The sequence below is a fragment of the Scleropages formosus genome, chromosome 18 (assembly GCF_900964775.1).
Source record: "Scleropages formosus chromosome 18, fSclFor1.1, whole genome shotgun sequence".
Lineage (NCBI taxonomy): Eukaryota > Metazoa > Chordata > Actinopteri > Osteoglossiformes > Osteoglossidae > Scleropages > Scleropages formosus.
In genome coordinates this window covers 6,078,340-6,093,924 of record NC_041823.1, presented here as the reverse complement: position 1 = coordinate 6,093,924, position 15,585 = coordinate 6,078,340, and the positions used below count along the sequence as shown (strand labels likewise).

At 43.5% G+C, this 15,585-nt stretch overlaps 1 protein-coding gene across 1 annotated transcript; it reads left to right on the top strand.

The window, feature by feature from the left end:
• Positions 1-7,510: 7,510 nt before the first annotated feature.
• Positions 7,511-14,697, top strand: cep76 (centrosomal protein 76). The gene is made up of 12 exons (XM_018762864.2): positions 7,511-7,749; positions 8,356-8,511; positions 9,491-9,572; positions 10,046-10,261; positions 10,640-10,825; positions 11,020-11,117; positions 11,232-11,360; positions 11,450-11,638; positions 12,612-12,778; positions 13,573-13,906; positions 14,022-14,239; positions 14,452-14,697. Exons 1-12 carry the CDS (start codon positions 7,687-7,689, stop codon positions 14,588-14,590), a joined length of 1,977 nt encoding a protein of 658 aa, XP_018618380.2. The 5' UTR covers positions 7,511-7,686; the 3' UTR covers positions 14,591-14,697.
• The last annotated feature ends 888 nt before the right edge of the window (positions 14,698-15,585 follow it).

Below are 15,585 nucleotides of genomic sequence, written 5' to 3'. Positions count from 1 at the left end.
TGTACGAACCACCGACTTCTAGATTTTTATTCCATGTGTTCATTGTGCTGTTGCTTTTCTCCGGAACATGTCAGAAAGTACAGCTCTCGACCCACTTATACAGTTGGGTAATTTTACTGAAGCAATTTAGTACAAGTACCTTGCTCAAGGATACTACAGCTGGACAGGGGGATTTGAACCTGCAACCTTTTGGCCCAAAAGCTGCAGCTGTAACCACCACAGTGCCAGATAGAAAATAGATAGAAATAAAAAGATAGAAATACTTTGGGCCACTTCTCCCAAATATTAATTTTACACCGTTGCTGTAGATAAAACAGACATGGACCAAAACCGGAGGCAGGAATACAGAGTTCAAAATACATATGGGAGAGAAAAGCGGAAAATCTAACGTGTAACACCTTTATTACACAAGAAAGAAAGTTTATAAAGCTGTAAAGGAGACGGGATTGTTGCTGCTAAACACAGAAAAGCCACTGAAAACAACCCAGCGGGTGGCTTTATGTTGCGACACAGGACACGTGACCCTGTGTCGAAGCTCCAAGACACCGTGCGGTCCGTGCGTTGCTGCCGCTCTGCCTTCACGGACCTTCCCTGTCCACGCCGGCGATCCGCATCTGTTTCTCTGTCCTTAGAGCTCCTAGCAGAGCGATACTCACAAACTATGATGCTTTGATGGAGCGTCACTTCCCTGCGACACACTAGCCAAGAAAGCCCAGCAGTGCCTGTACTTCCTGCGGAGGCTGAGAAGGGCGAGCGTACCACCACACATCGTGCACACCTTCTACAGGGGCACCGTCGAGAGCATCCCGACCAGCTGCATCACCGCATGGTACAAGAACTGCAATGTCTCCGACCGCAAAACCATACTGTGCACGGTGACCGCAGCTGGGAAGATCGCTGGTACCCCACCCCTCCTCCCTGCAGGACATCCACCATACCTGCTGTGCCCGCAAAGCCTCCAAAATTGTGGGCGACCCCACACGCACCTCCAGCCTCCTGCGAAGAGATACAGGAGCATTCGAGGCGGCTCCACCAGACTCTCCAACAGCTTTTTCCCTCAAGCTCTCAGGATCCCGAACTCTCCGAACCACCAATAACCACCCGTTGTATACCAGAATCCTGATATCTGACCACCAGAACCAAACCCCCCCCCATCCAGAGGGACACCTGCCACTTTCATACGGTCTGCAGCGATTGTCGTCTCGGGTCCCTGACAGTCTCTGCCGAAACCTCACTTAAGCTGGTGTCCATGCCAAGCACAGCTGCTGTATTTCTTTAATAAATTCCACATGGGCCTACATCAGGTCACACCACCCCTCTTCTCCAAACAATTATTGGCCAAAAAAACTCACTCTTTCTTTTGCACTACCACTTTCAAATCTGTTTACATTCTATTTATTGAACCCACCACAACACTGCACTTTATTCCAGTGTTTTTACTTTAGTAGTTAGTTATTCGTTAGAAGGGGGGGTGCAGTGGCACAGTGGGTTGGACCGGGTCCTGCTCTCCAGTGGGTCTGGGGTTCGAGTCCCGCTTGGGGTGCCTCGTGATGGACTGGTGTCCTGTCCTGGGTGTGTCCCCTCCAATCCAGCCCTCTGTAAAAGGTAACACACACCAGTCACACCGAAGACAGTTCGGCGCAGCCTCGAGCACATTTTCTGCCCTTCTTAGTTTCGCTTGTGTGGTGGAAGGTCCTGGAAGGTCCTGCACTCAAAACAACTGATGGAGGGGAAGGAAAAAGGGAAAATACCGAGAATCGGCTTCTTTTGCCATCTTTCAGACCGCAAAGTTCAGAGAAACACCGATCTTTAGAATTTGTCTTTGCTGAAAGCCACAGTTTCGGGCAACTTCTCAGTTATTCGCCCAAAGAGACGGAAAGCACCAAAAAATTCAGTAGAAAGATTTTGACTTGAAAAAAAAAGAAGAAGCTCTTTATGAATTTTTTTAAAAAAAAACCTAATTTTCAAAAGTCACTCCTAATTTTCTAAGTCTCAAAATAAATATTTCAATCAGTTTCAAACCGCTGTGTTGCCCCCAACCCCTTTAACAATCCGGCAAGTCCAAAACACACTTGTTGGTGCTCATTTTATTAGCTGGTGACTCACCCTCATTCGCTGCATATAAATCACTGTGCTGCTGTGGCCCTGACAGCCCATAATGAAAGTCGACCTTGACGAAACGCCCTCTTTCAGACGCAGAGCTACACCCCCTGAAAACACGCTGGGTGTCCATGCACTTTAAACCCTGAACACTTGAGCACTGGGGATGATGATGTGCCTAAAAATTTTAATTGTAACAGCTAATTAAAGCTGAAACTTCCTCTATATAAAACACTATATATAATTTTACAATTGCGTATTTTATATATACATACACACATGTATAATTTACATTTATCTATATTTATATGTGTCTACATATACACATATACCGATCAGCCACAACAATAAAACCACTGACAGGTGAAGTGAGTAACATTGATTATCTTGGTACAATGGCACCTGTCAAGAGATGGAATATATTAGACAGCAAGCGAACAGTCAGTTCTTCGGTTTGATGTGTTTCAAGCAGGAAAAATGGGTAAGTGGGAGGATCTGAGCAACTTTGCCAAGGACTAAATTGTGATGGCCAGAAGAGTGGGTCAGAGCATCTCCAAAACGGCAGCTCTTGTGGGGCGTTCCTGGTACGCGGCGCTTAGTACCGACCAAAAGCGGTCCAAGGAAGGACAACCGGTGAACCGGCGACAGGGTCACGGACGCCCAAGGCTCACCGACGCACTTGGGGAGCGAAGGCAGCCGCAGCACCCGGTCCTTGGATTTTCATCTCACGTGAAAATGCAACTGCTAAGATGGTGATGGGTGGGGGCAGCTGATATCATAGTGGTTAGAGCTGCTATTTTCGCATCTGAGGGTTTGAATCTCGCCTACTACTGTAGTACCCTCTAGCAAGGTACTTAACCTAAACTGTTTGAGTAAAATTACCCAGCTGTATCAATGGGTAAATGGCTGGTAGGTGGATTAACATCCTAAATTGCTTTGGAGAAAAGTGTCAGATAAATGAACAAATGTAAATGCAAGAAGGAGGCTCAGCTGGGGTGACAAACTACATGCTTGTAAGGCTGAAGCTTTGACAGCATTTATAAAGGTCAAACGGTCAAAGTGTCCCACATGCCATGTGCTCTCAAGCTGATTGTGTGCGTGGGCCCCGTCCTCTAAACCTCCCACTTGCGTCTGGTGAGTCACTCTTTCACAACCGGTTTTGATTTTAATTACTTAGCAGAATCATTACAGGTAAAATTAGATTTGCCAGTTTTCTGCCACATTCCAGGAATTGATTTGTTTTTTGCAGAAAAAGGCAGATGGCCGCTGAGTAATTTCATCAATCGAGCAGAATGACCAGTGACATTAACAAGATGTGGCACTTCTCTTTGGAAGTCTCTGTGACTGTGTGTCCTGGAACATCTAAACTTAATTTTACTGTAGCATTAATAGAGCTATTTAAAGCCACAAGCCCAGGCAGCGTCCAATAAAAATAGATTTTCTTGGGCCTTGAGAACTGCTTGCCAACGATTAAATTTTACTTAGGCTTTTCACTTCTTGGCTCTCTACAAAGTAATTCACAAGCTACATTTTATTTATCATTTTTTTTTTTTTTTTTTTTTTTGTTCAGATGAACAAATCATATCTGCTCCCTACCTGCTTAATATTAAGTGCATATAAAAATGGTTGATACATTCCATTCTCAAAAGTAAAATGGATAACATGACAGGTTCTTCACCATATACAGAGCATACAACTTTATCCAATGTTTTTACCCATTGGTTTTCTCAGCTATATAAATGTATTTTAGACTAATAAACAAATATGTTAATATATATATATACAGAGCACTTTCAGTATGAAATCATAGAGTGCAAAAAAAGCTACATCTTTTAAGCTGTGTGTGAGCTGATGAGTGGTGCTTTCATGGCATGGGGCAGGGTTCACTTTGACAAGACGACTCCCCAAGTCCTGCCCTTGCCTCGTCTGGTTAATGATGACCAGTTGCCGGCTCAGTCGAGGCATCATAAGCAGGACTTATTAAAGGCAGCTGGGCAGGGGACTGAGAGAAGGTTTGGGGTAGGGTTAGGACTCAAGGGTTCCTGATGCATGGATTGCTTTATTTTTTATTCATTGATTGGTTGTTCTGTTTTCATTTTGGTTTGGATAACAAAGCCTATTTTGGTGACAACTTGCTGTTCTGTGCCTCCGCTCCATACCAGGCCACGCATGAAGTCGTTAAAAGGTATCTAGTGGTAGGAGATTCCCATTATGTGCAAAAAAGAGGGGAAATACATTCTTACAAAGCACAAAATGACAGACATTAGGTTTTTTTTTTTTTTTTAACATTGCACAGATAAAATATTAGATGGTGTGCTTTCAAACAAATCAGAATTTAAAGACATGTCCAACACTGAAGTGTTGCCTTATTATAATTCAACTGTCATCCCCATGTATAACTACATGATCCTCAGTTATTGAGATAATTGATTTTACAGCTTACCTTTGCTTTTTGGGGTATGGAGTATTATGTCTATTTGATAGGATTAACAATCTAGCACATGCAAAATATCTGAAACATGGTTGCACCCTCCATACATCCACCCAGTTAAATGTCTTAGAAACTATATAGCATTAAAGATTTCTTACCATAAGTAAGTTGTCCCATGCTTAAAATCAACATGACAGTGATGATAGCACAACTACCTGTTAAAAATCCTGCCTTCCTGTCAAAACTGAAGGTTATATTGAGTTGTCTGTGGACAGCACTTGACCCTTAAGAATATAAACTCATGTTACACCTGCCCTTCATGTACAGGGGTAAATTTGTTCCATGAAATGAGGGAAATTCACATTGTAAAGGCTCAAGTTCATAATTTCTTATGGAAGAAGAGTGTGGATTAAAAATTTCAGCTAAAATTAAAAACACCAAAATAAAAAGTGTTTTTATGCAAGGCAACAACACTGACATTTTATAACATTTGTAACAAAAAAAACTGAACTGTACAACTTATTAGAAAAGCCTGTTTGAGTCCTGAAATGGAATGCTGCAGTATCAGAGCTGGCATCATGTAATTTTCTTTTTCCCTAGTGCTCTTCAACATGCTGTTCTTCCCCTGCTTCCTTCTCTTCTTGTCCCACTAGAAAATAATGCAGTATACGTGGCTGCTGTCCATGTCGCAATTTTTTTTCATATAAAACATGGTAGGGGTTAAGGGTTTCTTTCAATGAATTTTGCACAAAAATGCTTCTTTCGATATCGTCATCATAACTTGCTATTTTGTCATTAAGTTGCTGTTCAAGATCAAATATTTCTTGCAGCATTTTCATGTTGATTTCCCTAAATTCTGTGACTTCTTCTAATTCTTCATTTTCCTCTTCCGATTTCCGTACTTTCTCCAGCTCAACGAGCTCCTTGTGTGTCGGCTCTTGGTTGTGTGAGCTCAAGACATCTTCCACATCATCCTCGCCCACATCCTTGAATCCCGCCTCTTTCGCCAATTTCACAATCTTCATTCGACTCTCACTTTGAAGTTCGTCATGCTTGAAACCCCTGGCACAGTAAACGTGCCTCGGACAAAGCTTCATCCATGCCACGTTCATGGTTTCTGGACTAATGCAATCCCAGGCTTCGGCAATGAAGCGAAGAGCGACCTTGATACTGAAATCCTTCCAAATGTCCATTAACGATCTGCCGCTCTTGGATTCGTTTCTGAAATGTCTCATAACAATCTGAAGATAGTAAGACTTAAACGTCGCTATTATGCCCTGGTCCATCGGCTGCAGCAAAGAAGTCGTCTGTGGAGGCAGAAAGACGACTTCAATATTGTCTGCATAAAGAATAGTTCCTACAGGATGGCAAGGGGCGTTGTCAATAATGAGGAGGGCCTTGTTAGGCAAACTGTTTTCTCTACAGTATTTCTCAACAAAGGGTGAGAAATAAGATCTAACGTAGTCCATGAAGACATCTTGGGTAACCCATGACTTATGATTAGACCTCCAAATTACAGGAAGAACCGATCTGAGCATTCCTTTCAAAGCCCTAGGGTTTTCCGAGTGGTACACCAACAGCGGCTTCAACTTCACATCGCCCTTCAGATTGCCTCCAAGAAGCAATGCCAGCCTGTCTTTGGAAGGTTTGTGACTTGGCACCTTCTTCTCCTCTTGCGACATAAATGTTTTGGATGGCAAACGTTTCCAAAATAAGCCAGTCTCATCCATATTGAACACTTGCCTGGCATCGTAACCACCTTCCAAAAGTTGGTCCAGGAAAGTGGCTGCCGATTCGGTATCGGGAGAAGCAGCTTCGTTCGATAGTCTAAGGGTATGAAGGAAGCCCCTCTGACGGAACCGGTCAAACCATCCCCTGCTGGCTGCAAATTCAACGTATTTTACCGTCTGATCCCCTTCATCCAACATTTTCTTCTTCAGGCCCTCGAACAATGACAGCGCCTTCTCCTGAATCAGCATCGCCGATAACAGAACGCCCTTCGTATTTTGTTCCTCGATCCACCGTAGAAGCAGCAGCTCCATCCTCTCAAGGATGGAATGCCGAGAACGAGACACCTTTGACAATTTGTAACCCCCAATTAAAGTTTCTGCACTTTGCTTTATTTTTTCTTTATTTTGAAAAATTGTATAAATAGTAGAGCCAGTTAAACCGGTACTCGCAATGATGTCTTTCTGCTTCTCACCACATTCGATGCGTTTAATAATTTCTAACTTATCTTTTAATGTAATATTTTTTCGCTTCAACTTATCCTTCTCTGCTTTCGCATCCTTCCCCAACGCACTTGGCACTTTATTTTCAACCTTTTTAGGAGTCATTTTGGTCATTTGGCTCCAGGATGTTTATGATATCAAGAAAAGAAGTTTACATGACCACTGGATGTGTCTTTCCCTCTGCTGCAGCACACAAGGACATAATAATAACTAAGTCAAGTGATGCCGCTGTACATGGAAAAAAATCCCGTTTCGGAAGTAAAATGACCGTAAAACGGGCAAAAACGTCGTTGTGCGAAATAATAAGACAGTCGAATAAAAAAAGAGATATATTTTCATAAGTCGTTTAAACTGTTTCCTTATAGTGAATATCGGTTATATAGTAACACATGCACGTAACTGCAAAGACAAAGAATGCACGCTACCGCTATTGTAAACCCACTGTCACGTGATTCCAGGACGCACCTCAAGCTGGTCCTTCGCGTTCTGTGTCGCGTTTATGTTTTTAGGAATGTCTAATATTCTGCCTGAATTTACAAGATCATATACTGGACGTCAACAAATTAGTAATCCCTCATATTGCGTTCCTGAAACCGGAAGTAGGTCAATTTAATTCGTGTTTTGCGTTTTTGCTGTAAGTTTAGATAATTTGCTCAAGTTTTTGTGGAAAATAGTGCAGGCGCGGTAAGCAGGATGTTCCCGCTACTTTCTCCGCCAGAGTTTGAAGTGACAGTTATTGCGAGGGAGGGACTTGTTGTACACGGAAAGGCCGAGCAGTGCGACTTTGTGGGTGTTTTCAGGTGTTTTGTTGTTTCTTCTCATGGTTTCTCTACCTGGACCGTCTGCTTAACACTGACTGAGGAGAATTGTCTTTGCAACGGAAGCTGCAGCAGCCCGGCTCACCGGGAGTTTGCCGGTTCTAACATGTCTTTGCCGCCGGAGAAAGCCTCGGAGCTGAAGCAGATCATCCACCAGCATCTGGCCAAGGTGAGGGATTCGACCCCACACCCTTCATCGTGGCCAGGTGGATCCGGATCCAGATCCAGATCCAGGCTGTGTGTGACACTTTCACTCAGAAGGAAATGGGTTGTCACTGCATTTCTGCAGTCTAAGGTTTTGGTTAATGTTGTATTAATCAATAGACAATAAATAATATATTTATAAATGAATAACAAATGATTTTATTAGCCCTGCGTTTTGTCGTGCTGTGTGGTGGCATAGCAGCTGATCAGGACTTGTTACCTGACTTGTTGGTTCGAATCCCACTTGAAATTGAGCAATCCACACTGCATGAATTACTACAGTAAAATACCCAACTCTATGAATTGGCCAAAATTTGGCCGCCTTGACTTGAAATACTTTATAGGAGAAATTGGTATCATTAAGTGACGTCGCCCCTTTGATGAAGGTGCTTACCCTGAATTACTTTAGTGAAACATTCAAGCATTTGAAATATTTTCTGTACAAAAAGCATCAGCTAAGTGGCAAATTGGTAAATAATGATGATTTATTCTGCTGTTTTACTGTTGTGTTACTGATCAATTTACAGGGTACCATTAATAGGTGGTCTGTAAAATACTTTGTTTTGCTCAGATTGACATCCACAGTAAGATCCGGGAAGTGTTGGCAGAGAGCGTGCAGGAGGAGCTGGGCTCGGATCAGCGGGCTTTGACCGAGGAGGACTTCGTACGGGCTCTGCAGCGCAGGGGAATAGTGGATGAGGTGATGACAGGACTCCGGTTTTCACAGGTACTTCGGAGTATTGGCGCTTGACTTGTCTAACGTCAGTGTTGTGATTAAATCAAAATGAAAAAACCTGCCGCTGAGTGCCGTTTTAAAGCCTCTTCACTACAGCATCTCAACTTATGAACACGTGTGGGACCAGAAGTTTGTTTGTAACTCATTTTGTTCATTACTTCAAAGTCACATTTGCCCGTAAGTAAGAGTGAATAAAAGCTTCATAAAACGGACCTTCATTGACTTGAACATCTGTATAATAAATATTTAATACTCTAAGGCGTTGATGTTTTTATTAACTTTGACTTACATTAACATGAACACTAATTTAAAGTCATTAAAATGGAGATTGCTGTCATTGCTAGCATTGTCTATTGAATGTTCCCTGACTCATTATGTGAATTGTTCTTCTTCTTCCTCCCACCTTATTGCAATGGAGAAGAAATTGGAGATAATAGTACTCCTGTTCCTGGACAAAAATGCACAAACACCAACACGATCAGCAGACACTGTGGAAGCGAGTTGAATGAATGCTGCCCTACACTCCTATTCTGCTTGTTTGCACTTTATTGACATCCCTCAGCTTGGAGGGTTAACACAGTTTGCTTAGGCTCTGCAGCAATCAAAAATCTTAGAAAGCTGATAGCGTAAGAAGATGTAAGGATTTCTGTAAACAGTTAACTTTTTAAAATCCTTGTACCTTTGAAAATTCATAACTCAGCAGTTCACAGTGCAAGAAATCAGTGCCTTAATTTGGGACAAATGAAATGCACATATACAGTAGGTTATATGTGCTCCTCTTACTGATGCTTTTATCATAATTATTGCAGCGGCATTTTCCACAAAGTGTAATTTGGATGAAGCGTAGTTTGAAATTCCAGGTCCAACAGCAGAGTAGCCGAATCGGCAACAAACTCACAGGAGTGAGGAAGAGGAAACAGCAAAGAGACAGTCATAATTTTAAACTTAATAACTGGGTCTTCCTTTCTAGGAAATGCCTCAGACAGAAGCTGGAGTGTCTTCAAAGCCTGCGACTCACTTTGCTGACAAAGATGGGATATCATCAAAGAAAAGTGAGCATGTTCTAGTTTACCATGATATTACTGTCCATTAATGTACCCTAAAGGTCCATTTACGTGGTCTAGTAAAACTGTAATAAAAATAAGAGCTGCAGATTGTTGCTGTCTCCTTGCAGTTTGAGGGTTCCTGTTTTAAATCCCACTTCTGCTGTACAGTACCCTTAAGTAAGGTACTTACCCTGAATAAATACAGTAAAAAAAATTCTTTGCTTTATAAATGAGCAAAAAAGTTGCTTTAGATGAATGTGTCAGATAAATAAATATGTGTTGCCAGTGAAACTTTGGCTTGTAATTGAGGTAGTACAAAATGATCCTATTTCAACTGCTACTACTTTAATTATTTAAGGTTTAAAAGTCTTGAAAGAGTATATGTGAATATTTTTTTACACATAAACTGCAAGATTTTTGTATACAAATACTGCGACGTGAAGGAGAACAAACATTTGTAAATTCTTTTTCCACCCCAGCCAACGTTGATCCGACAAGAAGACACCTGTATCTGCAGGTGCTGGGGGGTAAGGCCTTTTTGGAGCACCTCCAGGAACCAGAGCCCTTACCTGGCCAAGTGTGCTCCACCTTTACCTTGTACCTGCACTTCAGGAACCAGCGCTTCCGCTCCAAGCCTGTGCCCTGCAGCTGTGAGCCGGACCTGCAGGAGGGCTTCCTACTGGAGGTGCACAGAGGTGGCCTGAGTGCTTTGTGCTCATTCATTGCATCATGTTTTATGATCAGACCAAATGCTGAGCTCAAATTGAGGTTCCCCATGTAGGATAAGTGCCCACAGCATCTTTTTTTAAACTACAATTGTGAGATTTGTAAATGGAGAAAGGAAAAGAAATGTTAAAATGACAAACTGTTGCGCAAATTAACGTACCGGTGCTTCCCGATAGCGGCTTTAATAGATAAATTGTTAATTGACATTTTGACAATCCAGGCAAATGTACACATTTTTCTACTTTTGTTTAACAGAACTTTTGTTTGGATTTGTGACTTTGGGTTTATGATTAAGCAATTTGTATTTCAACTGTGTTTTCCTATATGCACATTTTCAACTTGTCCAGGGGACAGCAGCAAGATGTTAGATGCCACCACCTTGCTTTCCATCAGTGACCCCGTGCAGATGGTGCTGATCAGAACCGACACATCTGGAGAAACCACCCTGGTGTCCTCTTACTTCTTGGACTGGCGCTCTGTCCTCAGCGCCCCCAACGGAAAAACCAGTATTGCTGTGGAGTTGCTGGGAGTGGGTAGGGAAATGTTTTCAAAGGTTTTTGATCAGTACAGTTCAGGTCATTTATTATTATTTCTATAATGAACTAAAATTAGAACTGGTGTGACAGTGGTATAACATGTGACTGTGAAATATCTGTGGGGCTTCATCATGTTTTCACTGATGGATGTCTGGTTGCGCTTTGTGTGCGTGTGTGGATGGATGGAGCAGGAAGTGAGTCTAAAGTTCCCGCCGGAGTCCTAAATGTGAAATTGGAACTGTACCCCCCTCTCGCAGAGAGACTGTCTCCAGACGTTGTGAGCACCCAGGTTGGTTCTTTCATTGTATTTCACCTGAGATCTTATTTACTTTGCTAGGCTGACAGCAAATGGTAGCTGATGATCCCCTCATTCTAATGGCACCATTGTGACTGACCTTCCCAGCAATCTCTGGAGCGGAAGAAAACTGCAGAGAAAGAGAGGTTGTTTCTGGTGTACGCCAAACAGTGGTGGAGGGAGTTTCTCGAGATCCGGCCCTCGCACCACACCAAGCTGGTCAAGATCTTTGCACAGGTGACCTCTCCTGCTAATTGATGGCTTCCCCACCTTGGGGTCAGGATCTTGGCTGCATGACCATTGACCTGCGACACTGCTGTTGGCAGGATGAGAATGGCGTGAACCGACCCGTGTGCTCCTACGTGCACGTCCTGCGTGCCGGTCGGCTGTTGGAGAGCCCCCGACAGGCCGCCCGCTTTGTCAGCCTGCTGCCGCTGGAGAAGGCCCCCGTGGTGGGCGGAGGGGTTCGGCAGGAGCAGTGGTGCACCCTGCTTGCCTTCCTGTGCAGGAACAAAGTAAGTGAGAGGAGATGAGCCTGGAAGACACTTCTCACTGTGCTCCCTTGGTGGCTGAGGTTCCCTCCATCACTGCTGTCTGCAGCACCGCCAGTCATCTCAATGCCTATAGAACTGGAATAAGATGGGGAAAAAAGCAATAGGGAAGAACAGATGTCATCTAAACTGAATAGTGCACACGCTGTTGGTACAGTTCACACTTCCTATCCCAGTGCGAATTGAAGATACAATATACAAGTGAGATAATGTGGAAATAAAAAATACAGGTTGTGTATTAGCGGAGCTTTTCTTCTTTTTTTGTTCTACTTTATAAAGGAGTTCATATGAACATTAATGTAGACTTTTTTAAGCAGTAGTAAACTTTGGTATGCATTAATATTATGAAAAGCCAGATATTTAAGACATCATTTCTGAGCTTTTACTGCCCTTGTGGCTGGGTGTCAGGGAAGTTTTAAAAAAGAAACCTGGTGCCCAGCAGCTTTCCAGGGCTTCCACCCCCCTGAGATCAAACGTGTTGACTCCCATGAACTGCTGTGCGGCTCTCGGAGTGTGATTTATAGCTTTCATTCCCAGCAAATTAATTTAGCGTCCGTCCTGTGCCCGTTCCGACTGTGCCGTCCTTATTAACGATGCTGAGAGCCATCCGTCATCTTGACCGTCCCACTGCATGGACACTCAGCAGCAAGGGGGGCCCCAGGGTACTGAAGGTCTTCTTCAGGAACAGGAAGGAGGCGTTTGTAGGATCGTGTTGTGCTCCTCCATGATCTGATGCTTGTTTGGGGAACTTGACTCAAAGCCAGACAACCTAAATGTGGTGGTTAAGAACAGAAGCTGTGAACCTGAAGGTCACTAATTGAAATCCCTAGAGGGGCAGTAAGGAACGTAACCTGAATTGAAATGGGGATCTTGAGAATGATGCGACTGATGCAATGATCCATGGAAGTCCTCACAACGGCTGTTGCCACGTCTCCAGGGTGACTGCGAGGACCACGCCACCCTACTCTGCAGCCTGCTGCTGGGTTTTGGCCTGGACGCCTACGTGTGTGTGGGCACCATGGGCAAGGGTGTCCCCCATGCCTGGGTGATGACCTGTGGCACTGATGGTTCCGTGACCTTCTGGGAAAGCCTCACCGCACACAGGTGGGTACAGCTCTGCATGATGGCAATGACAACCAAGAGCAGCACCATCTAGCTAGTCAAAAACAGTCACCCATAAACGACCTACCTAATCAGTAACAGTAACGCAACGAAACACCCAGCTAATCACTACAAACAGTTCTGCACCCAACCAGTCGTCAACAATAACCTATGAAATTTTCTAACCAGTGACCAACAATAACCCATAAAATCACTCAGCCTATCTCTACAAACATTTTACCCTGCCAGTGACAGAAAGTGATCCAACAAATCCTTCAACCAGTCACCAATAATAACCCATCAAATTGCCCAGTCATTACAACCATCCACCCAACCAGTTGCCAACAATGATCCATCATATTACCCAACCAATCCCTACAAGTGACTGTCCGTGCAACAATTCACCAACAACGATAGTTATCGTTTTTAACAAAAAATGGAATAAAATAGTTGAATTGCTAAAAGATCTAAAGTGCTCCGAAGGATGGGTGTTACTGAACCAACGAGGACTCGGTGTGCTTCTGATACTGTTGTGCCAGTGAGAGCATCCCATTCAGTCCTGGAGCAGTGTGTGTAGACCTTGTAAGTAGCACATCTTCCAGGAGCCTCCATATGAAGACTTGATGACGTGTAAATTTCTTACAGTGCTACAAAGTCAGAATGAGATGTTGAATTAATGAGACGTCCCAAAGAACCTCACTATAGGACCATAACTTTAATTCCTCCTTAACGTGCTGCTTGCAGATGGTTGAGTGGATAAGAGTTTTGATGCCTGAAGCTTTGTGACATTTCTCTAGATACCTTCACCAGCCCATCAATCCAGATGATCCGCCCCTGGCCTCCCAGCCCAAGCCCTCATACCCCTATCGGACCGTGGGTTGCGTGTTCAACCATCGTACTTTCCTGGCCAACTGCCAGCCATCGGACGCTGTGGAGCTCTGCATCTTTGACTTCCAGGACCAGTCGCGCTGGAAGGCCATGAGCGAGGAGGCCCTGCGGGCTGTCTGTGCCCCGGGTTCCACCACCTCTCTGCCCCCACTGCCCCCGCTCTGTGGCCCCTCCTTGGACCCGGCCGCTGCGAGCAATCACCTGGAGCTGGAGATGCGCTACTTGGTATCTGAGCACAGGAAGGTGGGGTACTTCACGCATCTGTCCCTTTCTTCAGAGTTTATACGAGGTTTTCTTGTTGAGTTATTGTTTTACTCAAGATATTATGAAGCATAGTTGCTTATCTCACACCTTGCAGGACCTGAGCATGAGCACGACATGGGATGACCACCTGTCCTACCTGCTGTCAGCGGCCCTGGCGGCGTACGAGCAGGAGCGCTGCACGGGTGTGTCCTGCGGTAACGAGGAGTTCCAGGACGCTGTGCGGCGGGCGGTTCCCGATGGCCACACTTTCAAGGGCTTCCCTATCCACTTCACTCATCGCAACGCCCGCAGGGTCTTTGCCACCAGCCTCAGGTATGCAGAGCAGAGCTGTGAGCGTACACTAAAAAGGAAAAATAAATTGCAGATTAGGGTTTTTTGGACCAGTCAAATGACTTTGAATGAAAGATCGGCCCATGAACAGCCCACCATCTCCATTCGAGACTCTGAATCGAGCTGTGTAATATTCATCCTTACTATGGTTCCCTTTCATGAAAGCTGATGCTGTTTTTCCTCTCGTTGCCCAGGTCTCCCTTCTGTGAAGAAATAGTGTGCTGCCGCGGCGATCACGTGAGGCTGGCAGTTCGTGCCCGTGTGTTTGCGTACCCCGAGTCTGCCTGTGCCGTCTGGATCATGTTTGCCTGCAAATACCGCTCAGTGTTATAGGATTTGGAACCAAACACTCTCTTTTGCCTTAATTTTTAAATTTATATTTAAATGTATATTTAAATATTTCTGTCTTCCGCTCTTTGTACCATAGAACTCTATTTTTATAAAGCAAATATGAAAGTAATTTATTTTTAAAAGCAAAACACTTTGATGTAAATAATGATTAAACTTTGAAATGAAAAAGATTGTTATAGGTCATTCATCTTTAACCGACTATAACACATATATTTTACCATATTGAAGTGTAAGGGCCAATTTATACAGGGGTCTCTGCTCTTTAAGCTTATAGAGATGGTTTAGCGTAATTGGTGCCCTGTCTCTTATACACTGTAAAATTATTGTTCCACATGTGCAGGCGAATGAGTTTCCCATAAGTCTTGAAACTTGCTGTCACTGTGACTTGTGGCATCCTGAGAACAAGGTGACTTCAAAATGGGCTTTTTTAAATTTTCAGCTGTACAGAAATGATATTTGACTGAAATGTTACACCTAAAGATGTTGAAGGGACAGTATAGAAACACTTAATGTGCAGTTTGCTGAGCAATAAATTGCCTACAGTTTAAAAAATTATGAATACTGAATACATGATGTATAAAGATGTACTACCGCGGAGAATAGTGTCTAAAATCAGACATAAAAGTGACGGTCTGACATATTTTGTCACATGAGATGAACAATTTGGAAAGCTCCATTTATGAAATTACTATTCCTTTAAATGTAAGATTGTACAAGGGGTGAAACATAGTGAGTGATGCAGAGAAAGTTTACAGTACCCAACCCTGTTTTATGTGAAAATAAATTTAAACTCATCTGTAGAACTTTCAGTTTAATAATTTTCTTTTTTTTTTTATTGCTGTTGCTTCTGAGTTCCTGTGGTCTGCTTTCAATGGCCTTTGGGTGCACTTCCCCTCCCAGGCACTAGATGGCGATAAAATACAATGAATAGTCTTATGAAGCATGTGTGAAAAATGGGCAACGTGACAAGTTCAGAT